We start from the raw sequence: 27,952 nt of genomic DNA, 5'->3' as shown, positions 1-27,952 counted from the left end.
AAGTAAAACTGGGTAGAGGGTTACTTGGTTGTCGGGTTAGGAAGACGTGGGTAGCGTACTGGGAGAAGTGCAAGGTTATTGTGGTATACTTGAATTCAGAGTTGATGGTATTACAGTCTACAAGGGCTGGGTATATATATGTCTTATGAGCAGATAGTGATGGGCCTACTATTAACGAGTAAGCGAGGTATGTTGATTAGTTCGGAAACCTAAGGGGTTGATTTGGGGCGGATTTGGGGCGGATTTGGGGCGGTGATGATTAGTGGTTGGTTCGGATGCTTCTGTTTAGAGGGGTAAGAAGATTAGATTTGAAACCTAGAGGGATTTGATGGGAAAGGTATTGCCGGTTAGAATGGTTGATCTGGCCGTGTTTGTAATACCGAGATAGCGGTCGTAACAGCCCTATGGAATTCTTATATGCCTTTCGTGTGTCAGTCATGTCTGCCAACTTATTTGTTATCGTCTCTGTCTTTTTTGTTATCGTCTCTGTCATCACCTATGTTCAGTCATCTGCGTGTTGGGTCTGCATATGAGGGGCGTCCGCATCTCAGGTGCACCCGCATGTCAGATGCTTCTGCACTGCAGGTGCGTCTGCATGTTGCGTCTGCATATTGCGTCTCGGGTCTGCGTCTCGGGTCTGCATGGCAGGTGCGGGATCCTAGTGTGGTGGATTGCAGGTTGGCATGGCAGGTCTGCGGTCCGGTGGCACGGTGGGCGCATCCTAACACCCTACCACCAAGCGGGTGTCTTCTAACTTGTTCTGTTCCCGACAATACCAACACAGATACTCCCCTAGACTGTTCTCTGTTCTCAGTATTCGAACCGGATTCCAGCTCACACGACAAGGACGTGGCAGTTCGAAAGATTTCCAGCTTTGAGTAGCCCCAGGTGCGCTTCTTGATGAATCCTTTCTGACAAGTCATTGGGTTCTTATCTAATAAACACACCCTTTCCAGACGTCGGGGCTTTCACCATGTATTAGCTCGAGAACTACCACAGTTATCCATGTAGCAGGATAGGATCAAATAAACTATAACTGACTTAATGAGCCTGGAGTGTTGTGGCCCATACCAATGCTCAACATCAAACTCGTTGTCCCGACTCCCCGTCCGCGTAGTTTAATGCACAACTGTCGCTACAAATTCTAGCCTCCCCCCGCTCCATGTCCTGGAGGACTACTCGCGTTACTCGCCGCACTAGCGCTCCTCCCCGTAATCTGGGGACTGAGGGGTTCGGCCCCCGGTCCATCACCACTAAGCATACGCCGGATAGTCTGGTCCTGGCGTCTCTGGCGGACGCGTTCCGCCTCGTCCGTCCCCCCCGTCTTGCGCAGCTTCCTGCCCTGCACAAACGCGCCCAGCTCGTCCTGGAAATCGTCGGTTCGCGATGCCATCTCGCGTTCCCGGACTTTCGCCTGTTCTTCGATGGCGCGGAGGCGGGCGGTTGGGTCCGATTCCTTGGTCCGGATCTCGAGCAGGAGGTTGGTCACACCCCCAGTTTCCGGAGGAGGAGGCTGGAAGCGCGGACGCACGGCGCGCTGCGTCACGAAGGCACGTACGTTGTCGAGCATCTCGGTCGCGTCCTTGATGTCGTTCTTCAGGTCCGCGGCAAGCTTGTTCTGGTACGCGAGGAGGCGCTGCTCGTCCGTCACGCGCTGCAGCTCGGCAAGCCAGGTTGCGCGCCATGTCGGCTCGGCGAGGGTTACGTCACGCGAGAACTGGTCGACGAGGCTTGTGGCGCGCTCCAGGTCGGCCTTGATCTTCTCCGTGCGACCGCGCGGCGGAGTAACACCGCGACGTAACGCGTCCTCGCGCGCGCCGTCGATAATGTCGCTCACCTCCTCGACCGCCTGAATGGTGTCTTGGCACTGTCCCTCAAGTTTGGCCTTGGAGTTGTCCAGCAGCGAGCGGTTCCCGCCCATCTTGGTCTTGACGACCTCACGCATCGCCGTATTCTGCGCGCGTAAGGCTGCAAAGCTCTCCTTGGTCTGCGAGAGGAAGTCAACGTGCAATTGACGCATGATCGCCAGGTCGCGTCGCAGGCTCTGCACCTCGTCGTAATGAGCGCGTAGCTCGGCGACGGGCGCTGGTCCACTGTCACTTCTCATGGGAGAGCGCGGTGTCTCGACGGGTGGCGGGGGCGGCGCAGCGGTAAGGACGGGCGACACGGTCAACAAACTCGTAGACGGCGCCGTCGTGCTCATCCGCTTTGACTGCGCAAGCGACGTCTTGAGCTCCTTGATGTCCTGCGCGAGCGACGCGAAATTGAGATCAAAGTGTTGTTTGACCTGGTCGAGGGCTGCGGTTAGCGTTCCGCACAGTGGCTTGAATATGTAGTTCTTCGCGTTCGGGTGCGGTGCTGCACACCTGCACCTCACTCCTCTCCGCCAACCCTGCACGCGACTCACGTTCAATGTCCAGCACGAGCAGACACCCCTCGCGTACGTCCTCCATGTCCTCCAGCTCGTACTGCACGCTCGTTCTTGGGTCCTTGATATATACATCCGGGAAGTCCTCCATGCCGGGGTCGTACTCGAATCTCTCCATGAAGAGGAGACGCAGCGCGCTCATGGTGAGAGGCAGCTCGATCGTCGTCTTCTTGACGTGTCGCCCGAGCTGCAGGAAAGCCGTGACCAGGCCAGGCGTTGAGGCTGGAGGCGAGGCCGATACGCTGGTGCTCGAGATTGCATCTACACTGTGGGCCGTGCTCACGGCGGGCTCGCTGACAGGCGGCGTCGTCTCGGCAACCAAGCTTCTATGCGCCTCGGTGAGGGCTGGCATAGGCGGAATAGCGTGGACGTTTGAGCGCCGCGCGGGCCGAGGCGGCGATCCCGTTCCGCTTGTAGCTTTCTTGCCTGGGCTCGTACCGACCATCTTGTTGAATGTGTAGCTCGAGAAGCGCTTGGACGCGCGGCGCTCCAGTGCGTCCGACCTTTGCAGGAGCGCAAAGCTCGAGCGCGCTGCCGGGTGAACGCCGTCGTTGACGAACGCTGCTGTTACGCCGTTCAAGACTTCGACCGCGTCTTCGCCCTGGTCTTCGCCCTGGTCGGGGAGATTGAGCGTTGGCAACCCAGGCATACCGGGGGAAGGAGGTGGCGGCGTCCTCGGGACAGGTGGGGGTGGAGGCGCGGGCGAGGTCGCGGTGGGAAGGGCGCCTGGAGACGGTGTCGGCTGGATGTGCGACGACCCCCCAACCGGAGGCAGGGGCAGTTCGCGGGAGAGTGCGTGCGGAATGGGGATAGGCATCGTGACGGTACTCGCGCTCGCACTGTCTGATGGTGCACGCGCTGACGAGATAGACGACACGTCAGAGTCGGCGCTAAACCTCGACGTCGGGTTCGCGCTGTCGCGTGATGTGCGCTCCGGCCGCCGCGGCTGGCGTGCTGGCGGGGCGGAAGTCGTCGGCGCAGGTGTCACTGGGCCAGTTGGGGGTGTTCCGAACCCCGAGTGTACCGATGGGATGGGTGAGGTAGCGCGCGGCATCGGGCGCTCAATGCTCCCTGAAGAGAGCGTACGCACGCTCCCGTCTGGAGCGGGACGTGTGCGCGACGGCCGGAACGCGTCAGGCGGCGCGGGCCTTGATGCACGCTCGCGGTGCTGGCTCCGCTCCGCCAACGTAGGGCGCGAGCTCGCACTGGGCAGGATGCCGGTCTGGCTGGCCGGGCTCGCGGGCCCATCGATTGATGCTATCGATCGCACCGATCGCGTCTCCGCATCCGCGGGCGGCGCTGACTGCCGCGGTTGCGGGCGCTGAGGCGTCACCGGTTCGGGCTGAGGTGTGCGCTCTACCAGATGCCGCTTGTATGCCATCTGTTTGTTCTTAAGTCCATTGAGGAGGTTGAAAATGATCGCGCGGATGTCGGGGAGGTAGATATTGAGCGTATCTTGTGTGGGCTCCTCGGCGAGGGCACGCTCGAGGATTTCTCGGAGATCGGAGGGCACAGAGTCGAGATCGCTAAGGTCAGCGGGCGCCCGTGAAGAGAATACAGCCATGGCGAAGCGGCACTTCTGGCGTCCGCCTCATGCCACGACGCCCCCGGACACTGACGGCCACACCGCTCCGTCATACTAGACAGGAGCACGATCCGGGGAGCGAGATGGTGTGGGCCACTGGGTGCAACTCTAAACCCACTGTACCCGCGCACTAGCTCCCTCAGAACAGCTATCTCGCTCTTGGTCACGCCGGCTGTCCGAGCGGCACGATGAGCCCTGGCCAAGCATGTACAGCAGCATCATCGTCCTCTGGGGTGCACCACGGCTGGCGCCGGTGCCAGCCGGCATCGGCGAACATAGTCCCACAATCACAATACTCACGCGGTTGAGATCCCCGCGCGCCGGAATGTGCTGACGCACAGCTCGAAACCGTTCCCGAGTCGGACGTAGATGTCGCTGACCTGCCGTCAGCCAAATCTCACCAGGACGCACCGCCTCCTCGCTGAGTTCACGCCTCGCCCATTGCTCGAGACCCTGAAGGAGCTGCTTCGTAACCACTAGCAAGCGTGTGATGTACGAATCTAACGTGGAAGTGGATGACTGCGGTCAGCTAGGCCAGCGCAACGACGCACCGGTGCACGAGGGCCTGATACCTGCCGCCCGCTCCTTCCTCCCTCATACCCGCCGCCTGGGCCTCCGCCATATCCCGATCCGCCTGAGCCTGTGCCGCCTCCGTGGCCGGGATGCGAGTTGTGTGCGTGCGAGCCCGAGCCCGAGCCTCCTGCATGATGTGAGGAGCCAGGTGGTGCCGATGCTCCTGACAGGGACCCGGAGACGTCACGGAAAGATGCGGGCTTTCCGCGCGGCGACGGAGGCGGGTAGTATCCTGTTGGGGTTGAAAGTGGTGGTGGCTCATCTGTTGGGATGGGGTACGAGATAGCGGGGCGAGACATGGTGGAATAGGAGGTGGTTGGGTGGTTGGGAGGTGGGAGGTGGGAGGTGGGAGGGGAAGGATGAGTGAAGAGGGAGTGAATTGGAGATTGAGTTTGAGCGATTGTGATGACGATATTGATAATCGATAGTGAACGAGTGTAGATGTGTAAATGGAAAAGGTTGACGAGTGGGGATGGTTTGGTGAAGCTAGTCCATGAAGAGTGCACGATCCTCTAAACTCGTTGGTTTGACAAAGGTTCAAAGCGAGTTGTTGGTGGAATGCTAAATGAAATGCTCTCTCAAGCTCTCCAGTCATCAGATGACATGACGAGGCGAGACTGCCACGCGCACTGCACGTGACGTGATTCAACTTTGCCCTCCACCAACGCGACCGTTCCTTAAAGCATGTAGTTTTACTTTACTCGATGCCAACGCCAACCCTCATCTCAGCATGCTCAGCATAGTCATATGCTTGTCAGACATGCACACACCCAGCAACCAATAGCTGGCGCCGATTGTACATCTTCCTCCAGCACCATCAATACCCAAAAGTTTCTTTTGCCTCTCCTGAGCTTGAGCAGCCAACCACATACATAAAGCCCGCTCCACTCACAAGCTTCATCATCAACTACAGACGCCCGCCGAGATTCACCGAAGGAAGAGAGGAGGAGAGACGGTAGGAGGACTATATTGAAAAGAGAGATTGTCTTAACGACTGTCTCGACTACGGATAAGCACATGGTAACAACAGGTTGGGTTGGGATGATGACGGAACGCAATGCCAAAGACGTTGGTAGTACGTCTGCAGCGTAGAGCGACAGCCGAGCCTCGCTCGTCAAAGTGCGCTCACACGCTCATTGCGCCTCGACACTCTGCAGGGCCTTCTCCACCTCGCGCAGTGCCTTGTCCGCACTGACGCTCTCACGCCGAGCCTTGTGCCCCGAGCGATGGCCACTGAGCGACGCGCTCGTGCTCTTGAGCTGCGAGCTGCCGTCCACGACAACGATGGGGTCATTCGAGTCCGCCGACGATGTCGAACGCGAAGCAAGGTTCGATGACGCCTCCGAGTGTGTTGGGAGACGAGCCGCACCAAGGGAAGGGGGGTTGTTGCCGTTGCCAAACCCGAGAGCGCCATTGAGTGACTGGCGGTTCCAGTTGGACGAAGCCGAACCCGCGCGCTGGTGGCTGGAGAACGAGCCCATGCGCCCGTGGGCGTTGTTGCGTCCGCCGCTGTTTCCTGGCTGCGTAGAGCCGCCAAAGGAGAGCGACGGGTTAAGAGGCATCTTGAAGCCGTTGATGCCACCTCCCACAGAGTGGCGGCCGCCGTCATCGCGCACGATCCCGGCAAAGTTGCCGCTCTGCATCGCGGCCGACATGGACGCACGGTGGCCCATGGCGCGTGCCTGCAGCGACGCGATGATCTGAGAGGCGTCGGGGCGGTCGTACGGGCGAACCGTGGCGGGCTGTGGGAGAGAAGGGGAAGGGTTGAGAATGAGGCTCAGATAAGCCTTCTTGGCTGGAAACGTTAGCGCTGGGACGCGCACCTTCCTCGCCACCATGGTAAGCATACACTCACCGACGCCAGCGTCGGCAAAGACCACCATAGCATTCACATCGTCGAGCCACTTGATGCGGAAGCCGCCCTTGTCCGACTCCCACTCCTTGAAAATGTTCTGGATGTCACGCGTCTTGATCCTGGGATTAGGCGGCGTTGGCTTCAATGACCTACTCTGGGGAAAAGTTGGCGAGATGCAAGATACGAGTGACGGCCGCAGAGACCGAGGGCTGAGACGAGGAGGGAGCGGCGAGAATGGTACCGTTGGGGAGGGAGATGGACATTGTTGCGTTGTGATGCTTGATGTTTGAGAAGATGGATATGTGGATGTGTGTGGGGGATTAGACGTTGGTCGAGTGGTCGTTTCAAGACTGTTGCAGTGGTGTGAGAAGAGGAAGGTGGGACGTGTTCTTGTCGGTGGTGGTGTTCAGAGATGATTGGGTTGGGGAGGATGCTTTCGTTGTTTGTGAATGAACGACGGTGTTGTCAATAATGTGATTGCTTGGATGCGTTTGGATGTGTAATGAGACAGGTGGAGGAGGAGATGAGCCGGATGGTCCCGGCAATGATGATGGTGAAGGAAGGATGGGAGGTGAAGAGTAGTGGAGAGTTGATGGTGATGAAGACCTAGAGGATTGGACGTGGTCACGAGATGAGGACCAGGTTGCATAGTGGCAGTTCCTTAGCCCATCTCGCAGTTGGGAGCTGGCAGCTGCTCCCGCACCTACCTCCACTTGAGAGTCTGAGCGAGCGATCATGGCGTTCCTCAAAACCGCCACAACCACGTGGTATTGAATTGCCGAGGTTGCGATGGCTGTGGGTGGCGACTGGTGATGGTGGCGAATATTAACACAATAGTGACGTCAGTGAATAGCCGGGTCAGGTTGACAAGCGGCATTGGAGCGGGGCCCGGACCATTGTCACCCTGAACCTATCGGAGCGCAAACCACCCCACCAACTCATGAACCCTTGTTTGTGATTTATCCGTGAATGACTTTGTTCTCTATAGGCATGGTATAGAGAACAGAGTCCAGCCACTCTCTGTCTAAATGGGGTCCGGGTCGAGGCAGAGGCTCACCCCCAACACCCCCGCAGGGTTCCAGGGTCTTCACCCCAGTTCAAATCATCACCTTTGCTTAGGGCTATAGGGCGTTAGAAGGCTAGTGACGCACATGCCAGTTCAAGTGCCCATCGGTGCATAGTACAGCACGCACTGCTTTGTCATTAAAACGTCTTCAACTCATCTCTCTTCTTCTCTCTCTTATCAATTCACTCTCCACGCTCCCTCTCTCATCCTACATCGCGCAACGTAAGTACCAGTCTCAACATCATCACATTCAACCCCTCCACTACCCCTCTTTATCATGTCAAAGTGAGACACCCGTCTCTTTTGCCACCCAACAGGTCGCTCTCACCGTCATCCATGTCACAATCACCTTCTACCTCATTCTACCTCATTCTACCTCATTCTACCTCATTCCCTCGCACTCGCAATCGCTCTGCACAGCTGTGCATAAGCGATTGTTTATTGCGTGACTGTGCACCCGCGGCGACTGTGTTCCGCCCTGGGCACAAACCCCCAAGGTCACACCACTCTGTATCCCCCCCATTCTCATTTTCCCACTCAACTGGTGCTGACACCTGCCTTCCTTGCATCCATTTTCGCCTTCCTCACATCCATCACTCAACTGGCATTCACCCATCAGCTACACCACATCATGCAGATCTTTGTCAAGACGTAAGTCGTGCTCGTTGTTGACCTGCTTGATGGCAAATGCTGACGTGCACAGCCTCACTGGTAAGACGATCACCCTCGAGGTTGAGTCGTCGGACACCATCGACAACGTCAAGTCCAAGATTCAGGACAAGGAGGGCATCCCTCCTGACCAGCAGCGCCTTATCTTCGCCGGCAAGCAGCTTGAGGACGGCCGCACTCTTTCGGACTACAGTGAGTCATTCGGACGCCCTGTTGCCCACCTCACCTTCCTGCGTTCTGACACATCATAGACATCCAGAAGGAGTCCACTCTCCACCTCGTTCTTCGTCTCCGCGGCGGCATGCAGATCTTTGTCAAGACCCTCACCGGCAAGACCATCACCCTCGAGGTTGAGTCCTCGGACACCATCGACAACGTGAAGAGCAAGATTCAGGACAAGGAGGGCATCCCTCCTGACCAGCAGCGTCTTATCTTCGCCGGCAAGCAGCTTGAGGACGGGCGTACTCTCTCCGACTACAACATTCAGAAGGAGTCGACTTTGCACCTTGTTCTCCGCCTCCGTGGTGGTATGCAGATCTTCGTCAAGACCCTCACCGGCAAGACCATCACTCTCGAGGTTGAGTCGTCGGACACCATCGACAACGTGAAGAGCAAGATTCAGGACAAGGAGGGCATCCCTCCTGACCAGCAGCGTCTTATCTTCGCCGGCAAGCAGCTCGAGGACGGGCGTACTCTCTCGGACTACAACATCCAGAAGGAGTCAACTCTCCACCTCGTCCTCCGTCTGCGCGGCGGTATGCAGATCTTCGTGAAGACGTGAGTGTAACAGGAGTTTTTGATTGGATGCAGCTAACCCAAGTCTCACCGGCAAGACCATCACGCTAGAAGTCGAGTCGTCTGACACGATTGACAACGTCAAGTCAAAGATCCAGGACAAGGAGGGCATTCCTCCCGACCAGCAGCGCCTCATCTTTGCCGGCAAGCAGCTCGAGGACGGCCGCACGCTCAGCGACTACAACATCCAGAAGGAGTCTACCCTCCACCTGGTGCTCCGTCTTCGTGGCGGCGAGTAGGCGTGTCTTGGGGACGGGCGTAGGTAGTCATTTGTAGCTTTTATGGGGCATAGATGTCCAGACGATGAATGTCATCGCCAGTACAGTTGAGCGCGGAAGCGGGCGTGTGGTGATGATGATGATGAACTAACTCGGGCAGGATTTTGCCGGCAGCAAAGAGCTTGCAGTCTGAGGCCTGGGACAATTTTATTGTCAGGAATCAGTAGTTAATGGTACTGAGAATCGCAACCACTTGCCGTTGTAAGCGGTAGCGGCACTTTGTCTGGAGAATGGAGCAACAACTAACTACTAGCCTTTGTCTTTTGTAGTGGAGCTTCAGCTCAAGCAATGATGCATGCCCCTAACCCGCTAACTCCAGCCCCGACTCCCTCGCACAGACTGCCTCCAACAGAATGCTGCCACAAGACCTTGAACGCGGTTGACGTGTAAGTTAGAGCCCTGTAGCCCTCAGTCCCATCAGAGCCACTCGGATACATCAGCGCCTCGCACGCTCGGCCGCCCGAGGCTGGTATCCACGCCATTAATAGTTGCTGGAAACGACACGCCAGTGACCTCGCCAAGTGCACCACGCGTCGTCTCGAGCCACGCGTCGTCGTTCACGCTTGGCGCGGGTACGTCAGAGAACGCCTGTCTCCCAAGGGACCTGAGGAGCTCCATGACGTCCGCGAGGCTCAGGTCTACGTCCCATCCACCATTCGTGGGTTCAATCATGCGCCGGTACACGGCTGCGAGGATACCTGCGGCGAGGAGGTATCCGGCCCCGTGGTCGAGCGCCTGACAGGGTAGTGGGCGGGCGGGCTTTGGTTCATGTGGCATGGACGTGAATGTAGCTTGACCAAGCTCAGCACCCTCGGCTTCCAACACGTTAAGGCCACTGGCGGTCTGGACGAGCGAGTCAAAGCCGCGGCGGCATTCCCACGGTCCTGGTCCCCATGCGGACAGCCTGGTGTCAGTTCATCCTGTTGTTGACTCACGAAGCGTAGATAATACCTGGATTAAGTCTACGAACGTCCTCGCGGCCCCAACCACGGGATGAGAGCGCACCAGGCCGATAACTCTGCAGAAACACGTGGGCCGTCTTGACCAGTTCGCATAGCTTGGCGGCGTCGGCCGCGTCATCTAGGTCGAGAGAGATGCTGCGTTTACCTCGCGTCATGTCGCCGTCGAGGCCTGGTAGGGAAGGGAGGTTGGGGGACGTTACCCACAACACGTCGGCGCCGAGGGCAGCCAGAGTACGCCCTGCTACGGGGGCAGCAATGACTCGCGAGAGGTCCAGCACGCGTAGGCCTGTGAGTGGGCGCAGCGACGGGCCCGTGAGGAGAGGAGGAACAGTAGCAAACGGAGACGGAGACGGAGACGCCACACGTAGTGAGATAGGAAACTTGTCCGCCTGGGCTTGCGCTTGGCCCGTCGCCTCCCATTCCGCCTCGCTGCGGAGCGCGTACGCGACCGCACCGCTGGCCAATGCGGCCTCCTCTAGCGCAACCTTGTCCCAGGTCCGTACTGCTTCTGCGACAGCCTCGCACCGGCTCTCGTCTTCCGCAAGTCCGAGTACACGTAGAATGCTGGCACGGTGGTGCGCAAAGCTGTCGTGTATGCGCACGTGACCGTCTCTTGTCGCGTATAGGCCGCCGAGGACGCCCCACGCTGACGGCGGAGGATTCCCATCAATCCGCAGGAGGCGTTCGGAGACGAAGGCCGCCGCGGCGTGGGGCACCTCGACGCGGACGCGGGGTATAGGAGACGACGAGCGGGTGGCGTGTATCAGCGCCCCGGTGAGGGCTGCGGTGGCGACGGTGGATTGGGCCAAGTCTGCCATTAGTAGCTGAGATAGCTAAGGCTCACACACAAGGCAGTTGGGACACTAAGACTCACGCCATACTTTGAAGCTCGAGCTGAACGCGTCTCCTACCGGTAGGTCTAGTGCATTGAGGGCGGCATCAGGCAGGCCGAGGCCGCGCCAGAGGTACGCGACCGTACTGTGGGGTATGTTTGTGACGAGATTGTTCATTCTCGATGGTTGCAGTGGAGAGTGCTGGAGATCAACGAGGTGGATATATGGCGTAGAGACTAACGGGCATTTCCGATCTATCTTGGGCTTACGGAAGCGACGGGAAGCGCCGGATAAGACATTTGCACGACATTCATGCATATGACAGCGCTCCTGAGGTGAGGTCGGCTTGTGGTATGTAGCTTGTGGCTTGAGGCTTATTACAAAGCTTGAAGGGTGAAATGGGTAGATGCAAGGTTAAGAGTTGGATGTGGCATGCATGACTTTATTGCCTGATTGGAATGTGGCATGGTCATGTTTCGAATCGCGACCTGCTCATCTATTCTATCATCTGCTTTACCTTTCCTGTCCTCGTCATGCTCCAGTGGCGTTTCTGAGCTTATGCATGCCTCCCCCAAGCGCACTGTCCTGGCTTGCAACCCCGAGCCCCCACGGGGCCGCAAAAGTTGGAGGGGCATGCTCAGCTAGGCCTTGCATGTTATGATTCATAACGCTTTGCGTTCATGAGGTCTCTAAGTATTTGTCGCATCAACGCATGCCCTTTGTCTGTCCGCGCAACCGCTCTCCTATGCAAACTATTGCGCTTTCTGCATAAGAAGCAGGAGAGACAAGAGATTTAAAATGCGGATCGTGCCTCGTCAGTTCCCAGAGGCACACAAATTGGCTAATTGTTGTCAGGGGTACGCTGTGGACGGAAATATGCTGCCAATGCTCAATCAACTATACCACACGAGCCAGAGTAACACAGGATACTGGTATCAACACGACGTCAACGGCGAGAACGGAGGGTCGCGCGAGCGACAGGGCTGTCGGTAGCGGGAGGAGGGCTGTCAGTAGCGGGAGGAGGGCCATCAGTAGCGGGAGGAGCCGGGCCACCGGAATGAGCGTAACAAGAGAGAATCAAGAGCCAAGGAGATACAAGGTTGGAGAACGAGTGAGATTGAGAGAGGGAAGGAGAAAGGAAGTAGAACAAGAGCAAAAGAGTAAACGAGCGAAAGAGAGGATTGTTTGCGTATTAATATTGTTATTGTTTATTGCTTTCTCTATCAAACTCATTACTCGGTTTGTTACTAGATTACTGGAATCTGGGACAGGCACAGACACCTAGAACCGGCGTTCTCCGGGGTTATAGTTGAAAGATACATATGGCGGATTGCAAAGGAGACTACACATTGAGCCTTATCCCGACAACGCCTGCCTTTGGAACCGTTTGCCAGAGCAGACAATGGTCGGAGGCTTCAACTTGTGGCTGAAAGCGCAAGTGACGTGAGTTGGTCCGCATCAGGACAATCAAGCCATTTGACGCATTGTAGACCGCATACAGAGTAAAAGCATGCTCAGAATTATGATAAAAGTTTGTTGTGTCTTTTGCGCAAAGTGCGCATCCGAGTCTAATTAATAAGCCATCCCCGCATGCTCCTTGACACAGCCCTCTTAGACCGCTCAAGTAGAATGAATTAAAAAAGGCAGGTCAGGAAGCCCTTGAAGACCAGAATTACTGCCCGGCTGATAAATACCCGGCAATTAGAATTAGCCTTAGCGTTCCCCTAATAACTAATCCTAATTCTCCGGTTAGACTTGTGTCCCTGCTTGCTGTACGCTTGTCGGGGTGCTCAGTTGACAGCACCACTGTGGTTCCATGCAGCGAAGAGAACAGCCTATGTAACCCCAGAGGTCACACTGGGTCCTGTGCCGGTGGATTTCAGCTGGCCGTGTGGACGCGCAGAGTTTTCAGAGCAAGCAGTGCCAAAAGGAGCGGGTGGTGGCTCAGAAGTCAATTGGGTTGTCATGACACGCGAATGGATTGCATGAACCGCGCGTATCTAAAGAACCAAGACGTCCATCAATGCCAGAGTAAGGGCAATCTTACGGTTACACCACGCAAAATTGCAGCTCTCTATGCGCACCATATGTAGCCTTGTGAGTTGGAAGGGGCCGTCATTGCGGTGATCCCTCACTTTCGACTTTCGGATCCTCCTTGGCGTCTGTGTGCTTCGTGAAGCCCAAGGATATCGCGAGATTGGCATGTGTCATCCCTAAGAGAAGAACATCGTGTGTGTTCATTCTTGCACACCCAGGTGTGAAGGCGTGGGCGCAAGAGAACGTTCGTTTGGGAAAAGCCAAGGGGAACGAGTGCGAGCTGTGCTACTTCCGAGCTTCCCAGACACTACCGCCGCGCCAGTCCCGCCTACTAGCTATCCGGATCAGCATCGAGACAGGCATTGTTCGTGCATCTGAGTCGGCGGCCCAAGTTGACACTTGCCGGGTAGCCACCAAAGGTGCCACAACCTCCACTGCCACAAACTCTCCTCAGCGTCTCCGGCAGTACGTGGTTCCATGAGGATTGAAGAAAAATCCGCCAGAGCGTTCAAGCGTACCGCTCCGGTGCGCTACACTCTCGGCCCTTCCGTAATCAGCGTAATCTCGCATTTGGGTGCCGCGGGACGTGACGATCCGAAGAACTCTGCAACAGCCATATCGAGTGGAATTCGAGACTGCACGGTCATTTTTGCGCCCTGAGCAGGTTCATCTGCAAAAGATAATCACTCTTTAAAGTAGCGAGACCACTTCGCTAATGATTTTTCTACCTCCGCCCCGTTCTGCTTCCCTTCACTACCGCTTCCCCCCACAATAATGAGAATCGAAGACAGATAACACAATAGGGGCTGCGTGGGGCATCTAATACTGGCTCCAGACTGCTCCAACATCTGGTTAAATTGAGCCTTTCCTACAAGGGGAAGATGTAACGATAGACCGAATTGCATTGCAGTATGTGAGCTCGGAAGCGGGTTTGTTTTGAATGACCGCGATCGGCGGGGGAGATTGTTGAAGCTCTCGCCGCTGTCCGGCGGTTCTTCAATGGCGTATAGAGATATTTTGTGGGCTCGTGCAGCACTGTCGGCAAGATGAGTCTGAGAGGCCGAGGGGAGTGAGGGGTTGTGAGTCTGATACCCGCAGTCCGAAGTCGGATGCCTGAGGGCCGAGGGAACTCATAATCTACTGTAGCCATGGCTCGTCAACATTGCTCCCCTCTGTCAGCCTTTGGGGTTATCAGCCCAGGATCCAGAACACGACACAACGAGTGAACTCATAAGACACCGCTCATTGAGAAACCAAGTCAGCCTGACCACGTACAAGCCACATAGTGTCACACAAGTCCTTTCAGCAAGATTAATCTGAAAGAATCATCGCAGTGTACAATGTCGTTCAACTAAGACTCTTAGAACAACCCTCCAAAACAACATTACCCAAACAGCCGAGATTCAGGTAAGTTGAATGATGCAGTGACCCCAGCGCGATCATTGCGCGGCCTCCACACTACCAGCCTTCGACTCCTTCCCGCGCTTTCAAATGCTGCCAGTAGCCTCGGTCACTAAGCTGAGGAGGTAAATGGCAAGAGCGGAGGCGAAAGGCGGTGTTGAAAAAGACAGAAATGCCAGCTCGGATAAGTCAGATCGCCTCATTCGCTTTCGCATAGGAGTCTTAACAGGTTGTCGTCATTGCTGGTGGGTCCACACTACCACTGCGCTATGGCTGGTCGTCGCCAGACTACAGGTGTATCTGAGGGAGATGCTGGGCAAGCTGGAGATCGTGGCCCAAGCTGCAACAGGTTCGCGGACAGTCGTACGAGGAGTGCATCCAAGCGGGATGTGGTCATCCAAGCTGAGTCGCACAGGGCGAGCTGGAAGGGGATGCAGCCACCTGTCAAAAGGTGGTACAGGGGTAGGGCCACGGGACGTCGAACAGCTCCTTGCGCTGTATAGCCCTATTCAGATCCAGATGTGAACAGCGCGGTCAGCTGGACTCTTGTAATTGCCGCAAACCTCAAAACCAACTTGTATCCAGTTCACATTACGAGAAACTCCCCTCTGTCGTGGACGGATAGTATTCACCGATAGCCGGTTTGCTCGAGACCGGTGAAAGATGGATGTAGTTCCAATGTAGTCGGATCGACTTGGGTGACAAGGTGATACATGCGTTGCAAGTACAAACAGTAACAAAACCTATATATATATACTGTACGATAGGTCATGTGACAGTGACGGGTCGTTGTTACTGAAGCATCGTCAGTTAGTAACGGAAGGATGGGGGTGACAGGCCCAACAGGTGTGGGAGGGCCAGATGCCTTTGGAACTGGACCGCAGATGTATCAGTAGACGAGAGGCGAGGTGTGCGAGCGAGTGTAACGCCACCTGCCTGACGGACTACATGGGCAAGCTGATTGGGGAGCCAGGGTGCGAAGCGTTTGAGAGGCCACATTTGCCGCATCGCGAGCTTCTTGAGGAGCGGAGGCGTTAGCATGCGGAGGAACTGCGGTGGTAGCTGGCAGAGAAACCGTGGCACCGACTGCTTGGCGAGCCCAGGGACCAGGTATAGGAGGAGTTGGAGCGGTCCGGTCCGGAGGAGTTGGGACGCCCGACGTTTTAAGGGCGGTAATGCTTGATGCCTGCGGAGCTGGAGTAGCCCCTGTCCTGACTCCAGTTGCCAGGGTCGCGATGCGGCCAGCAGCCTGGTACACTATGTTGAGCGACTGCAAGCGTCCCGGAATACTGTCTGCCCTCCATGTCAAGGGACCGCCCGGGTGCCCGATGGCCCCTGCAACCAGAGCGAGGTTCTGGACCTGGGCAAGGATCAAGGACGGATGATATGCTTTGTTGTGCTGGTGGTGGTTGGCGGCGGGTGGCGAATAGGGAGGGGTATGTTCGCGTCTCCTCTTCCGTGGATTCGGCGTGCGGATGTCGGACGACGGACGATCAGCGGAGGCCCGCTCGGGGTTGTGATAGGCGCTGGCGATGTCATCGCCCGGCTCGCCTGGCTCTTTCTTGATGGTGAAACCAAGGGGTTCGGCGTCGTTGTTGACCTCGTCCTCCTTCCTGGCACGGCCGAGCTCCTCCTCCTCCTTCCTGGCACGGCCGAGCTCCTCCTCCTCCACGGTGCGTTCAGGCTCGTCCTCCATCTTCACGACATAGTGGATATGGTTCTCGGCCATGACATAGTCGAGCTCGTCCTCCATCTTCACGACATAGTCGAGCTGGTTCTCGTCCACGACATATCCCAGTTCGTTCTCGTTCACGGCGTTGCTGGGCTCGTCCTCCTCCACGGAGTGACGGAGCTCGTTCTCCGGTTTGACGTCTACGACGATATCCTCCTCCTCCTCCTCCTCCTCCTCCTCCTTGATGCTGTCGAGTTCATCCCTCTCCTCTGACACTGGATCAAAGCGGCCTTGCAGGCGAGGACTGGAGCGGAGGTGGGCAGGTTTGCGGCGCTTGACATAATATGGGGGCCGGTAGTTGATATCCTTGTCCTCGTCCTCCGACGAGGACGAGGACGAGGAGGAAGAAGAGAGTTGGGACTTGGAGTTGTCGTGCGTCCGCGAGTCGTCGCCTGACTTCAAGTTGTGGGTGGATTCGAAACCATCACGCCCGTCGTCATGGGGGAACCGAGGGTTGGCGCGGGTGGAATGTCCGGAATGGGAACGGGGCAGGTGCCTCTGACTGCGAGAGGTAGCCTTGGGTAGGATGTACTCGTCACTCGAGTCCGAGTCTTCAAAGTCGGTCAAGCTGTCCTCCGAGTCCGAGTCGTCTCCCGAATCATCGGTGTCGTCTGGGCACTTGTTCATCTGGCGTCGTGTTGCTCGCGTGACAACAACATTGCGGTTGGGCGGCCGACCACGGGCCCCTCGACTGCCGTGAGGTCTGCCTCGAGGTCGGCCGCGCGGAACCCTGTCGTTGTCGGCAGCAGGGTCGACAACGGACGGTCCTCTGCCGGCTGGCGCTAGGTGCTGCTCGGGGTTACGGCCACCGCCCCTTCGGCTTGGGCCACCACCACGCCCTCGGCCACCACCACCTGCTCTACCACGGCCTCGATTGGATCCGGCGGTGGGAGGCATCAGCTGGTTGGTCAGTGGTAGCCACGGGCCTTGATGCGTCAACTCACCAGAAAACAGGCGGACTCTGAACTGTAACAGCGAGTACTGTAGCAAGCGCTTGGATTCGTCGGATGCCGGGTCCTGTTGTGGTTAGCTACTCGTTTAAGCTGTCCGTGCCATGGGAGGCCATTGGGGACTCACTGTCACTTGGCAAAAGTATGGAATGTTCAAGCGGAGCCCTGTGGGAATATTCTCTACACAAAACGCCAAGGGAACTCGTCAACGAAGGCTGAAGAGAGAGAGAAGGGAAGAGGATTACGCCAGCCGCTATACCAATGGGAAGAGCTGAAGGAGAGAATGTTGGGAGGTTGGAGTTTAGTTGTTGTGGAAGCAGTCGGTGGGAGTGTTTGGCATTGGTTTTGGTCGAAATGTTTGGTTTAAATCGCTCGCACTCGTGCACAGATCGATATCGGGTCGCACAGACCACATATCCTTCAGCTCCAACCGGGAATTATGACTCGACCAGAAGGCAGTCGCGAGGGGAGAGTTGAGTTGAGCATGGGTCCGTGGTTTGTTAAGATCAATTGCGCTGGCCCGAGCCGGCTTATCTTGTCAGCGCAAGCCATGTCAATTCTATTTAACAGGAAAGTTGTAAATGATAAGATGGCGAGAAAAGCAAACAACAAAGAGTAGGGGCGACCATGTGGACTTGTTGGGCTCCTTCCCATGTTATCATGATTACCATACACATGCTCTGAATTCCACCAGTTACAGACCCACCTCTCTATGCTTCTCTACCGCCTTACGAAACTTGTTGGCCAACAAAGCATTAACCCGGATCGCAGCCGTGAAGTGGCCGATAACGTTCAACTGTCCGTGGTCCAGGGGCACGTTGGTCGCCTTGGAGCCCGCAACAAGTTTGTCGATGAACCCTTGCATCCACCATACATTGTGGTCGGCCCACCGACAGTGCTGCAACAGTAGGTCGCAATCGTCGATGGTGGCGAGCTCTTTTTGGAAGTCGGGGTTGTTAATCATGTGAAGGAAGCGATTGATTTCGGGCAAAACCCTCTCGGCCTCGCGCCTGATAGAGATATCGGCGTTCTAGATCAATCAGGCGCGGTTCGGAGGATGGCACTCACGTTGTTGACCATCTCGAACCACTTCGGGTCCATTGTGCAAGGCGGATGGGGTCAATGGGGGGCCTGCCGTGAGCCATGGCCAAGGCATGAAACAGCATACCTGAAGTTTGAGGGAGGAATCCGAGGTGGGGAATGTGATTGAAGATTCTGGCCTGCAAGTTGGCTAGTGACAAATCAGCCAGAGTTCATCGTCGCCACGTCGCCACGCACCAGGTCGTCGAGTACGTGTTGCAGTAATGAAGTGGAAGAGTAATAGTCAAGGATGTTTGGCTGGGGCTACAGCGCCGAGCTCGGACCACGGAACGACACTCGGGAACAAGCTCGACATATCAGGGCGGTGTCTTGGGACCCACAGCGTATGTTTACACCGCATCCCCAGCCCCAGCCCCAAGTCCACAGTTGGCCAGCGAGGGTATTAGCCTACTGTCACCAAAACTGCTCGCTTGTCAATAGCCCTCCCAGCCGTATGGCATAAAAAGTCATTCACGGAATGGTGGACGACAGCCCTGGACATAAGGCAGAGTCATTCTTCACCAGCTCAGCCCCCAAAGCGCTCAGTCTCTGCATGATGATCTCGTTCATGCCCTTGAAGAACTTGTCGTGGACCTGGCGCATGTGTTGCAGAAACTCAATATTCCGCTCGTAGCAGAGCATCTGGGTGCCGAGACGGCGCTGGACCTGTTCCGCATTGGACTGTAGGAGAGATTTGTCGTACTTCCAGTGTTGCACCAAGACTCTCTTGAGCCCCGCCTGCGACACACTCTGACGACCCCGGCGGTCGCTATGATGCATGGAGTTACGACGCATGGAGTGGCTGGGACGTGGAAAAACTTTGGCGGTTGTCCAAGCGGGGTCTGGAAGAACCAGAGGGGCCCGGTCCGGGGTCGTTGATCCGTTGGCCTCGACCACATCGAAGTGGTCAAAACACCGCCGACCTGAGAGATCTCGATCGTGAAGGCACGCCGCTCGGACCAAGGTATTCAAACGCCGGGACGCACGGTAGGAGAGTGAGAGCGAGATCGAGATCGATCGAGCGGGTGCGAGACGGAACTCTTTGTTCTTCCCTTGCGCTTTGGCCCACCGCTATTCCAGAGGCCTCTTACAAGTCCTGGACCCGCCACCGAGGTTGGCGCTCCTGTGGGTCCGAGAGCCATTGTTTTGGGGTTCCGCCCCGAGTCCGCGTAACTCCTTGATCCAGGCCGACGAATACACAAGCACTCTCGGCGGCGCTTGCATTTCGGTCAGCTGGACGTGGCCGTCGGGTTATTCATGGCCCCGTCTGATCGAGTAGAGGATTGAGCGTCGGCGGTTGTCGGCCGCATGAGGTGGGGACATGATCCTAGGCGGACGCAGCGATAACGACCGCTTGGTTAGAATCCGTTACTTCCAACGAGTCGCCATTGTCAGGAGCCACCTTAAGCTTTTCAGTGTTACCAGCAGCGTTGCGGATGTCTTTTTGATGTCACACAAGTTACACATGGATGCAAGATGACAGCAAGGTCACGCAAATGGTCTCTCTGTCTTCTCCCCATGCATGCTTCTGGCGCTCATGACCATCACTCGGCATTGCCATCCCCGTCAGAGGTCGCCTGCTGTATCCTTCTGCATCTCGTCCGCGTCTTTTGAAGCCATCCACCCTCCTCCTCAACGAGCGCGACGTGGTGATCGTTGTCGTCCAGAAAGTTCGAGTATGCCGTCCAATACGCAAAGCCGATTAGCACACCGGTCTTACGCTGCGCATATGCGTGCGCTGCTTTGTCGATCTGCTCGTCGGTCAGTCGCTTGCGTTTGCGTCTCGCCTTCGACGCCAGAAGTGGTGCGCTGTCAGCCTTGGACGATCTGGGTCCAGCGTCTGTTAAGGGCCTCGCTCCAGCGCTGATTGAGGTGCTCGTACCAGACGTGGTTGAGGCCCGCGCTCCCACCATGAACTGGCTGGAGCTCATCGCTCTTGGCTGCACGTCTGCATCAGCTGACGGGGTTCTTCGGCCAGCTGGAAGTGGGTTACGCAATCTGGCTCTGCCAGACGACAATGACGATTCGACATCCTTCTCCAACTCATCGCGCTCCTCGTACTGTGTTCCCATGGCTGCGTCCAGCTCGTTTGTCGACTCCCCCGTGTTCGAATCCACGGCCCGCTGCCGAGCCTGCCGCACGTACTGCAATGGGTTCATGATCTCGCGCAAGATTATTTTGGGCGGACCCACAGTAACCGATGACCCCGACATGCCTTGCGGGACGGGCTTGTGCCACGGAGGAAACGGCACGTGGCGGGTGAGTTTGATCATGCCGTCCCTGTCGATACCAAGTGGTGGTAACATGGAGGAGGACGCGGCCGTGCGACTAGGACGCGGTTGCGAGGCGATGGGGGTCGAGGGACGGGTGGGGATCATGCCGAGCGAGTCATTCCGCGACAACGACAGGCCTGGCTCACTCTCAGGAAGGGATGAAGGTAGGGATGATGGGGCAGGGGTTGTCCGGACTGATGGCGTCGGGTTTGTTGGTCCGACCAAGGCGCTGCGGGTCGACCGTCGCTCTGAGACGGCTGGCAGCGACGGGAGCCTCGAGATTCCTGCGGCGAAGGCCGATTGCGGCGAGTCTGGAAGGAACGTCGCGTCGGACAGGACGCTGACTGAGCGTCTCCCGCGCGAGAGCGCGACGGGTTTGCCGGTGCCCATCATACCTGTCCCCATGGAGCTGCCAGGAACAGAGGCCGCACCCACGGTCGCATTCTCGTCGTCGGAGTCGACTTCGTCGATGGGTCGGAAGAAGTCCGATGACCAGTACACGCTCATGCCTCGCTCGTCCGGTATCCCTGAACCGTTGGCGATCATGAGCGGGTCGCCTTTGCGGCAGTCGACGGGAATGATGGGGAAATTGTTCTCGGGAGAGTTCTTGCGCGGGCCCTCACCCTGGCCCCGGAACGGTTGAATCTCGTGGCAGGTAATGTTGTAGGGCGCTACCGCAGTCGGCAGCGGTGGCAAGTGACTCAACTGGACAGGTTGGAGGGTTATGGGAGGGCGTAAGCGTTGTCGTGTGAACGGCTCGCTCCCGTGTAGCGCGAGGCTGCTGTAATGCTGCTCAGGCTTTATGATCTTGGGGTGGGGACAGTCTCATATTAGCCAGCCGCAATGTGAGGAATGTACTCGTACCTGCAATGGGACAATACTTTTCGGCCATCTTGTCTCCGTACTCGCGTGCTTGTTGCTCGATGTCCCGAATGCTGTCGTGGTGCACAGGATAGCAGCCCAAGCGAAAGAACGTGGTAGCGAGCTGTTCGTTACTAAGGGCCCGAAGGCGCGCGAGGTGGACCTCGATGTGCTGCCTGTCAGAACAGTACGTATTCCCCAGCAAGCACTGGTTGTTCGCTCCTTGTCGTACTCACCTTGATCAAGTTGTTCGCACTGCCGATAAGCGCGTCACACATGTCATCGTCGATGGTTATGCCGCATCTCTGGGCTTCAGGAAACTGTCGGTCTCGCCCGAGGAAGCGCATCTGATCCAGAGCAAGGATGGCGTTGTCGCCTGGGGGGATGGGATGGATGGCTTCTGGGGGTCCAGAAGCCGGCATTGGGGTGGTGGAGAAGGCTCTCGACTTGAGTGCGCGGGGAGACGGAGGGGGAAGAGGGCCGACTTGTTCCTGTTGTTCTTGTAGTTCAGGTGAGTCGAATCTGAGGTCGATGGGGTTGGTGATTGAGAGGCCGGGGGATGAGGGGTCAAGTGCTATGCTGGCTGCGCTGCGTGAAGGGTAAGATGGAAGTTGAGCCATGTTTACCATGGGCTTGGACATTTGATTGTCCGGGCCCATGGTGTTGAGATGTTGATTGAGATTGTTGAGAAAGAGTACAATACTGAGTGACGATTAATGTCTGACATTCACTCATCTAATGTAATGTGGAGGGGACTCTTTACCTTTATTAGATCACAATCATAGCGTCATAGCTACATTACATTAAGCAGTCAACAGCAGTCAACAGCAAATTGTAGCTGGTTCTCCTCGCAGCTCGCAGCTCGCAGCTCATAGCTCGCGACGAGCAGACTAGATGGAATGCATCATCATCATATACCTCTCAAGTCTCCAAGCAAGCCGAGTGAGCTCATGCTCATCCTACCACTACACAGGTGCAATCTTGTCAATCTGATCCTTGCGGCCGCGCATGCCACTCATGCATCTTGCCATGCTGCACACTGCTTGACAGTCACTATAGAGGGGGAGAAAAAGAGCTAGACCAGCAGCACCTCCTCCTCGACCTCGACTTCCTCCTCTGGGTTCATCGCCCCCACACGCTGCAGCACACGCTCCACCACAATCGGCAGGATTCGCTCGCGCTCTCTCCTTGCACGTTCCTGGCGGCGCTTGGCCTCGGCACGTAACCGCGCAAGCTGGATCTCGAGCTGCTGGATGCGCTCGGCGCTCTCGACGAGAGCACGATTGTTACTCAAGTGCGTGCGGAGCAGCGAGAGGGACAGGAAGATTGCCGTTGCTAGAAGGAAGATTGGCATCATGGCTCCTGACGTCAGTATGTGTAGAAGAATCGATTGGAGCCGGCCGGCATATCCTTTGGTAACATTGAGCGTGCCAGCTTGAGTAGGAACGACAAGCACACCATCTCCCAGTCACGCAACAGGCATCTAGTTGGACGCCGCTTGACGATCCGCGGACACGACAACCATTTTAGGACGCAGGACGCAGTACTCACCAGGAAACAACTCGCCATACCACAGTCCGTAATGCGGATTCTTCTTCTTGCCATCGCCACTACTCCCGCTAGTCGCGTTTGTCCCGGTACCGCGGCCTGGAACAAGGGGTGATTGGGGATTGGGGACGGGCGCACGGGCGGTTGGTGCAGAGTAGTGCAGCTGGCGGAGGGCAGCGTATGTCCTTGACGGCCCCGTTGAGTACGCGGAAGAAAGAGTTCGGGGAAGTGTGCGGGGAAGCATGCGGTGAGGAAGGACGGAGTGGTTGAAACGTGAGTTTATAAGGAGGCGACCTGATGCTCGCCCAATGTCGAGGGCGCGGAGTGCCATGGTGAAGATAAACTATGGGAGTGACGTCGGGGTCAGGCTGTGGTTGATATTGGTGGAGTGGAGGTTGTGATGGTGAGCAAGAGGAAATTGACGGCGAGCGACAAGCGGCGAGTTGGGAACGGAGTGCCGCGAGCGCAAGTGCAATTCCCAGCTTTGACCGACAAAACGTCACTTGCAAGTTGAGTCAGCGGGATCAAATATGCCATGTGGGCCCACATTCGTCTGTCTGCTACGTCACCCAACCACATTCCAATATGATAAATAGGGGTACCAGTGAATCCTAGTTTGTCAGACGCGCTAGGCAATCCCACTCATGATTACTCGTTCTCTCTTTGCTACCACTCGTCTCACACTCAGCTTCCGAACCTTACACACTTCCTCCAAAATGGCTGCCCCTTACACCGTCGTCAGCACCGAGCGTGAGCTACCCTGGCCGACCTCTTAAACTGATTGACAGACGCCCCGGCTGCCATCGGCCCCTACGTCCAGGTGAGTAGCTCCTAATATCTCTCTTCAGATCGCTGACTCGTAGGCTGTCAAGCACAACGGCGTGAGTGTCTTGGTGTGGGGTTCAGGACTCTCGCTTTGGTCTGGGGACTGATTCACACGACAGACACTGATTCCAGATGATCTTTGCGTCGGGCGCGATCCCCCTTGACCCCAAGTCGATGCAGGTCGTCGAAGGTGGCATCAAGGAGCAGACTGTGAGTGGTTCTCGTTACACGTGAGACCAAACACACGGAAGACCGCTGTGATTACGACTGCCGTGATGGCAACCCTAGTCGGTCGGTCGTAGTAAAGTGGTTGGAAATCGAGCGGCATTTGCCGAGCGCTTACTGCACATTCCGCTTCCTAAATCCAAGTGGGCGGAGGCTGACATCTAGGCCCAGGTGCTCAAGAACATGTCGGCTGTCCTCGCCGCGTCGGGCACTGACAAGGCGCATATTCTCAAGACGACTTGCTTCCTCAAGGACATGAACGACTTTATCGACTTCAACACGCTGTACGCCGAGTTCTTTGGCGAGACCAAGCCTGCGCGCTCGTGTGTTGAGGTTGCCCGTCTCCCCAAGGACGTCCTTGTCGAGGTCGAGTTTATCGCCGTCGAGAAGAAGTAAACGAATCGACAATTAGATGTACAGGGATGTTTTGGAATCAAAGGATGATATGAAGGCGACTGACTTGGGCGTCATGGGTTGTTGCGATAAACCAAGTTCCCTAGATTCTGGGCCGCAGAGCGCTTTAGACAGACTTGGAGCAGCCGAGCAACAAAATAGCAATACGTAATAGATTGGCTTTCTCCACGTGGCTGAGCTGTTAGTCTACAAGTGGTACACGCATCCTGTTACTATCGCTCTCAGTTTCATCTCTTCCAACACGACTGCTGACATCCTCCGCCATGGACAAGTGGGCTCCTATCGCTCCGTCAAAGCCAGGAGCCAACCCGGGCTCGGGCCATGGCATGTTCTCAGGTTTTGGCTCGGTCCTCAAACCCCACAAGGCTGGCCCATCCACCAGCGCAGCAGCACTCGCACGCGCAGGGCGAACTGGCCCCCGCGTCGGCCGGTGGCCCGAGGATATTCTCGTGCGCATCGCTGGTTTCCTCCCCGTGCACGACCTGCCTGCGTTCGCTCGTGCCAACCGTGCGCTGGCTCGTATCACGCGCAATGAGACCAACTGGAAGGCACGGTGCCGCGTCCTTGGTGTCGAGCCCTCTAGTGGTGAGTGAGATTCAACCGCACTTTGTACAATGCTGACTTGCAGACAATCCCGAGCAGCCAGAAAAGGCGAGAACAACGAGTATGAGTCGAAATCGCCAGAGCCTCAGCAAGCCGCGAACAACCAGCGTCACGCGTCCACGAGCCGTTCCTGGCAACGATGACGACTTTGGAGACTTTGGAGACTTTGGAGAGGCCGGCGACACCTTTGAGGACGTCGACTTTGGGGATTTTAGCTCGGTGACCAAACCTCCTGCGACACAGGAGAAGAGTCTCTTGGACTTTGACACTGTACCTCTCCCATCACGCCCCGGCGCTGGGCGTGCAACTGGCTTCTTCGCAGTCGCCCCTCCATCACCTGTAGCCGCCCAGACGTCGGGGCCTGGGCCATATTGCCAGGCGTACAGGAAAAGGCATGCCGAACTCGCTCCTCTGTGTCACCACCTCCGAACGTCGAGTGCACCAAGTAGCACGCTGTCGCTACTGTTCCCGCCCAACCCCACTACCGGCTTGGTGCCAAGCCTCGAGGAGCAAGGCAAGGTGCTGCTCGACCTCCTCCACTTTCTCTCCTCACAAGTGCAGCCCTTGCACGACTGGGGCTTTCTGCGACAGGCACTCCTGGCCGCTGCCGACCGATTCGACTCGACATGTCTTGTGGCGTTCGAGATGGCGGACGGCCGCAAAGACGAAGCGGGAATGCGCTCAGCTGCCCAGGCGAGCTGGCAGGTGTGGGAGGCTGGGGGCGGGACCCGTGAAGAGTGGGAGTGCGGCCGCGTTTGGGTTGAGAAGCGAGAGGTGTTCTACGAGGAGGGCAAGTGGGACGCGGCAGAAAACATCATGTGAGTGGTTGCTCGCAAACCAGCTGACCCGTCAGCAAGGTCCCAGACGTGACCGGCACTGCGATCGTGCGCGAGCTCGACTTTACGCCCATGGACGCATTCATGGCTCACGTTCTCGAGTCGTTTCGGCTCGACGCCGAGCTCGCAGCCCGTGTGTTTCCCGCCGACGCCAAGGTCGTGTACTCGTTCAGCGATCGCCTCGCTATGGACGTACTCGGCGAGTACATCAGCACACTCCTCAGCCAGACTAGAGTCATGTCGCCAGAGTTGTCACTCCGCGCGTCGGCTGCCTCCTTCGTACAGGCGTGGAAACTCGTCGACGTTTCGATGGAGGTCCTGGGTGAGGAGCAGACCAAGGTCCCGCGTTCTGTGATTGAGAAGTCTGTGTTCTCAATGTTTGAACCTCACATCGACGAGTACCTCGAGGACGAGACCGAGTGGATCAAGACGGCCCTGGACGGCATCTGTAACGACTGGGACAAGCAGCTCGGCACAAACACGCGTTCAGCAGGCAAGAAGCGACGCGGATCGAGCAATCAGCCGCAATTCCTTACGTCACAGAACCCAGACCAGGTCAAGCGCAACGTCCTCGCCGGGTTCAAGGATGTGCTGCTGCTTCCCGTCACCATTGTTCCCCGCACCGTCACGTTTGGCGTAAATGCCATTGTTTCCGGCGGCTCGCACGCGGTGCAGGGCTTGTCCATGCTCAACCCGCAGAAGTGGGCGGCGTCAACCACAAATACCTCCAAGGGTACACAAGGCAAGATGGTCCACGGCGAGGCCATCTTTGACGGACCTGTGCCCGAAGGGGACGTCGAGGAGAAGAACGACAAGAACGAGCCGGAGAAGGACGAGGTCGACATTCTCGGGGTGACGAACGGCGTCAACAACCTGTCGGTTCCGGGTATCGAGACGGCATCTTCGTCCAGAGGTGGGACACCACTCCCCTCCGGTGCAGCCACTCCCAACCCTCCAGCAAAGGATGACGAATTCGAGCGCCTTCAGCTTCTCGTTTCCATCGACACGGCTCTCGAGCTCATCCACGCGGACCGCGAGTCGCTCAAGCGTACCGAGACGTTTGCCAAATACCCCGGCAAGACTGGCAACAAAGTTGTCGAGGCGATCGAGGAGGTGTTCATCCTCCTGCTCAAGGCCGTTGGGGACCGGCACATTGCTCCGGGCTTCAGAATGTGAGTTTGGAAAACCCGGCGTCCAACTGACACCAGCGCGACACAGCAGATGTTGACGTACCAACCGGCACAGCATGAGGAGACGTCGAGCGTCGCGCCGTTGCTCCAGTTCTTCGAGCTCGTGCACGTGGGCGACACGATCCAGAGCATGGTGCAAGTCTACTTTGACAAGGAGATTGCACCGTACGTCGACAAGACCGACTTCCTGAACGCGGTGATGCGCGAGAAGAAGCGCTTCGAGAGTGTGCTCGACGATGCCGTTGCATCCGGATTGAACGCCGGTATCGAGGTCCTCATGAACCAGGTCGAGCACATCATCCAGGTGAAGACTGGTCCGCGTGAGTACTATCCCGAACCTGGTGTGCCGCAAGAGCTCGGCCCGACCATCGGTTGCCGTGAAGCCATTGCGTGCCTCGAAATGCACTGTACCCTCCTCAAGGGGAGCACGAGCAAGGAGGTCCTCGAAGTGTTTTACCAGGAAGTGGGCATCCGTCTGCAATCGTGAGTACTGTCGTCGTGATGTGGGCATGGCTGACTCATCAGTATTCTCCAGCGCCACTTGAAGCGACAGATCATCTCGCTCGAGGGCGGGTTCCAGGTGATTGCAGACTTGAACACTTACCACGCCTTCGTGGCGTCTCTCAAGCAGCAGCGCATCACTGAAGACTTTGCCAACCTCAAGATGCTAGGGCACGTGTACATCGTGTCGGACGCCAAGGATCTCGCGCAGATTGTTCGCGACGTTACACGATACGGAGGCACTTTCCGGCCTGAAGAGTGAGTATTTTGAATTCAAGGCCAGGTACAGGGTAGATTAGAAGCTGACTTGTTCCCAGCATCTACGAGTTTATTCAAAGACGAAGCGACTGGAAGAAGATTGAGAAGACTGTGGACAAGGCCATGTACGCACTGTCTGTCAAGGAGGACTGTGTTATCATGTAGTGCTCAGCG

At 56.9% G+C, this 27,952-nt stretch overlaps 10 protein-coding genes across 10 annotated transcripts; 3 read left to right on the top strand and 7 right to left on the bottom strand.

Moving 5' to 3' along the window:
- Nucleotides 1-1,144: 1,144 nt before the first annotated feature.
- Nucleotides 1,145-4,885, bottom strand: BUD6 (uncharacterized protein; the record flags this gene model as incomplete). The annotated part of the gene is made up of 5 exons (XM_060603650.1): nucleotides 1,145-2,298; nucleotides 2,408-3,954; nucleotides 4,314-4,393; nucleotides 4,425-4,532; nucleotides 4,565-4,885. The coding sequence occupies 5 exons, from the start codon at nucleotides 4,883-4,885 to the stop codon at nucleotides 1,145-1,147; spliced, it is 3,210 nt and encodes a 1,069-aa protein (XP_060459923.1).
- An 834-nt stretch (nucleotides 4,886-5,719) lies between these two features.
- CcaverHIS019_0702380 (uncharacterized protein) lies at nucleotides 5,720-6,704 on the bottom strand (the record flags this gene model as incomplete). Its single annotated transcript, XM_060603649.1, has 3 exons — nucleotides 5,720-6,381; nucleotides 6,442-6,560; nucleotides 6,595-6,704. The coding sequence occupies 3 exons, from the start codon at nucleotides 6,702-6,704 to the stop codon at nucleotides 5,720-5,722; spliced, it is 891 nt and encodes a 296-aa protein (XP_060459922.1).
- A 1,434-nt stretch (nucleotides 6,705-8,138) lies between these two features.
- Nucleotides 8,139-9,210, top strand: UBI4 (uncharacterized protein; the record flags this gene model as incomplete). The annotated part of the gene is made up of 4 exons (XM_060603648.1): nucleotides 8,139-8,158; nucleotides 8,211-8,368; nucleotides 8,428-8,953; nucleotides 8,997-9,210. The coding sequence occupies 4 exons, from the start codon at nucleotides 8,139-8,141 to the stop codon at nucleotides 9,208-9,210; spliced, it is 918 nt and encodes a 305-aa protein (XP_060459921.1).
- A 456-nt stretch (nucleotides 9,211-9,666) lies between these two features.
- On the bottom strand, nucleotides 9,667-11,221 carry CcaverHIS019_0702360 (uncharacterized protein; the record flags this gene model as incomplete). The annotated part of the gene is made up of 3 exons (XM_060603647.1): nucleotides 9,667-10,153; nucleotides 10,185-11,022; nucleotides 11,086-11,221. The coding sequence occupies 3 exons, from the start codon at nucleotides 11,219-11,221 to the stop codon at nucleotides 9,667-9,669; spliced, it is 1,461 nt and encodes a 486-aa protein (XP_060459920.1).
- Nucleotides 11,222-15,645: 4,424 nt separating this feature from the next.
- Nucleotides 15,646-16,841, bottom strand: CcaverHIS019_0702350 (uncharacterized protein; the record flags this gene model as incomplete). The annotated part of the gene is made up of 2 exons (XM_060603646.1): nucleotides 15,646-15,668; nucleotides 15,974-16,841. 2 exons carry the CDS (start codon nucleotides 16,839-16,841, stop codon nucleotides 15,646-15,648), a joined length of 891 nt encoding a protein of 296 aa, XP_060459919.1.
- A 232-nt stretch (nucleotides 16,842-17,073) lies between these two features.
- Nucleotides 17,074-18,265, bottom strand: CcaverHIS019_0702340 (uncharacterized protein; the record flags this gene model as incomplete). The annotated part of the gene is made up of 5 exons (XM_060603645.1): nucleotides 17,074-17,114; nucleotides 17,159-17,231; nucleotides 17,292-17,329; nucleotides 17,897-18,194; nucleotides 18,233-18,265. The coding sequence occupies 5 exons, from the start codon at nucleotides 18,263-18,265 to the stop codon at nucleotides 17,074-17,076; spliced, it is 483 nt and encodes a 160-aa protein (XP_060459918.1).
- A 1,306-nt stretch (nucleotides 18,266-19,571) lies between these two features.
- On the bottom strand, nucleotides 19,572-21,800 carry CcaverHIS019_0702330 (uncharacterized protein; the record flags this gene model as incomplete). The annotated part of the gene is made up of 5 exons (XM_060603643.1): nucleotides 19,572-19,684; nucleotides 19,869-20,071; nucleotides 20,267-21,341; nucleotides 21,382-21,550; nucleotides 21,615-21,800. 5 exons carry the CDS (start codon nucleotides 21,798-21,800, stop codon nucleotides 19,572-19,574), a joined length of 1,746 nt encoding a protein of 581 aa, XP_060459917.1.
- A 653-nt stretch (nucleotides 21,801-22,453) lies between these two features.
- Nucleotides 22,454-23,257, bottom strand: CcaverHIS019_0702320 (uncharacterized protein; the record flags this gene model as incomplete). The annotated part of the gene is made up of 2 exons (XM_060603642.1): nucleotides 22,454-22,740; nucleotides 22,930-23,257. The coding sequence occupies 2 exons, from the start codon at nucleotides 23,255-23,257 to the stop codon at nucleotides 22,454-22,456; spliced, it is 615 nt and encodes a 204-aa protein (XP_060459916.1).
- Nucleotides 23,258-23,642: 385 nt separating this feature from the next.
- Nucleotides 23,643-24,372, top strand: CcaverHIS019_0702310 (uncharacterized protein; the record flags this gene model as incomplete). Its single annotated transcript, XM_060603641.1, has 5 exons — nucleotides 23,643-23,676; nucleotides 23,715-23,746; nucleotides 23,790-23,807; nucleotides 23,884-23,961; nucleotides 24,142-24,372. 5 exons carry the CDS (start codon nucleotides 23,643-23,645, stop codon nucleotides 24,370-24,372), a joined length of 393 nt encoding a protein of 130 aa, XP_060459915.1.
- Nucleotides 24,373-24,653: 281 nt separating this feature from the next.
- RCY1 (uncharacterized protein) lies at nucleotides 24,654-27,943 on the top strand (the record flags this gene model as incomplete). The annotated part of the gene is made up of 6 exons (XM_060603640.1): nucleotides 24,654-24,975; nucleotides 25,019-25,811; nucleotides 25,847-27,001; nucleotides 27,038-27,502; nucleotides 27,545-27,778; nucleotides 27,838-27,943. 6 exons carry the CDS (start codon nucleotides 24,654-24,656, stop codon nucleotides 27,941-27,943), a joined length of 3,075 nt encoding a protein of 1,024 aa, XP_060459914.1.
- Between the last annotated feature and the right edge of the window lie 9 nt (nucleotides 27,944-27,952).

The sequence above is a fragment of the Cutaneotrichosporon cavernicola genome (assembly GCF_030864355.1).
Source record: "Cutaneotrichosporon cavernicola HIS019 DNA, chromosome: 7b".
In the NCBI taxonomy this organism is placed as follows: domain Eukaryota; kingdom Fungi; phylum Basidiomycota; class Tremellomycetes; order Trichosporonales; family Trichosporonaceae; genus Cutaneotrichosporon; species Cutaneotrichosporon cavernicola.
The sequence above is the reverse complement of the archived record's forward strand: the minus strand, read 5'-3'. Positions and strand labels throughout refer to the sequence as shown.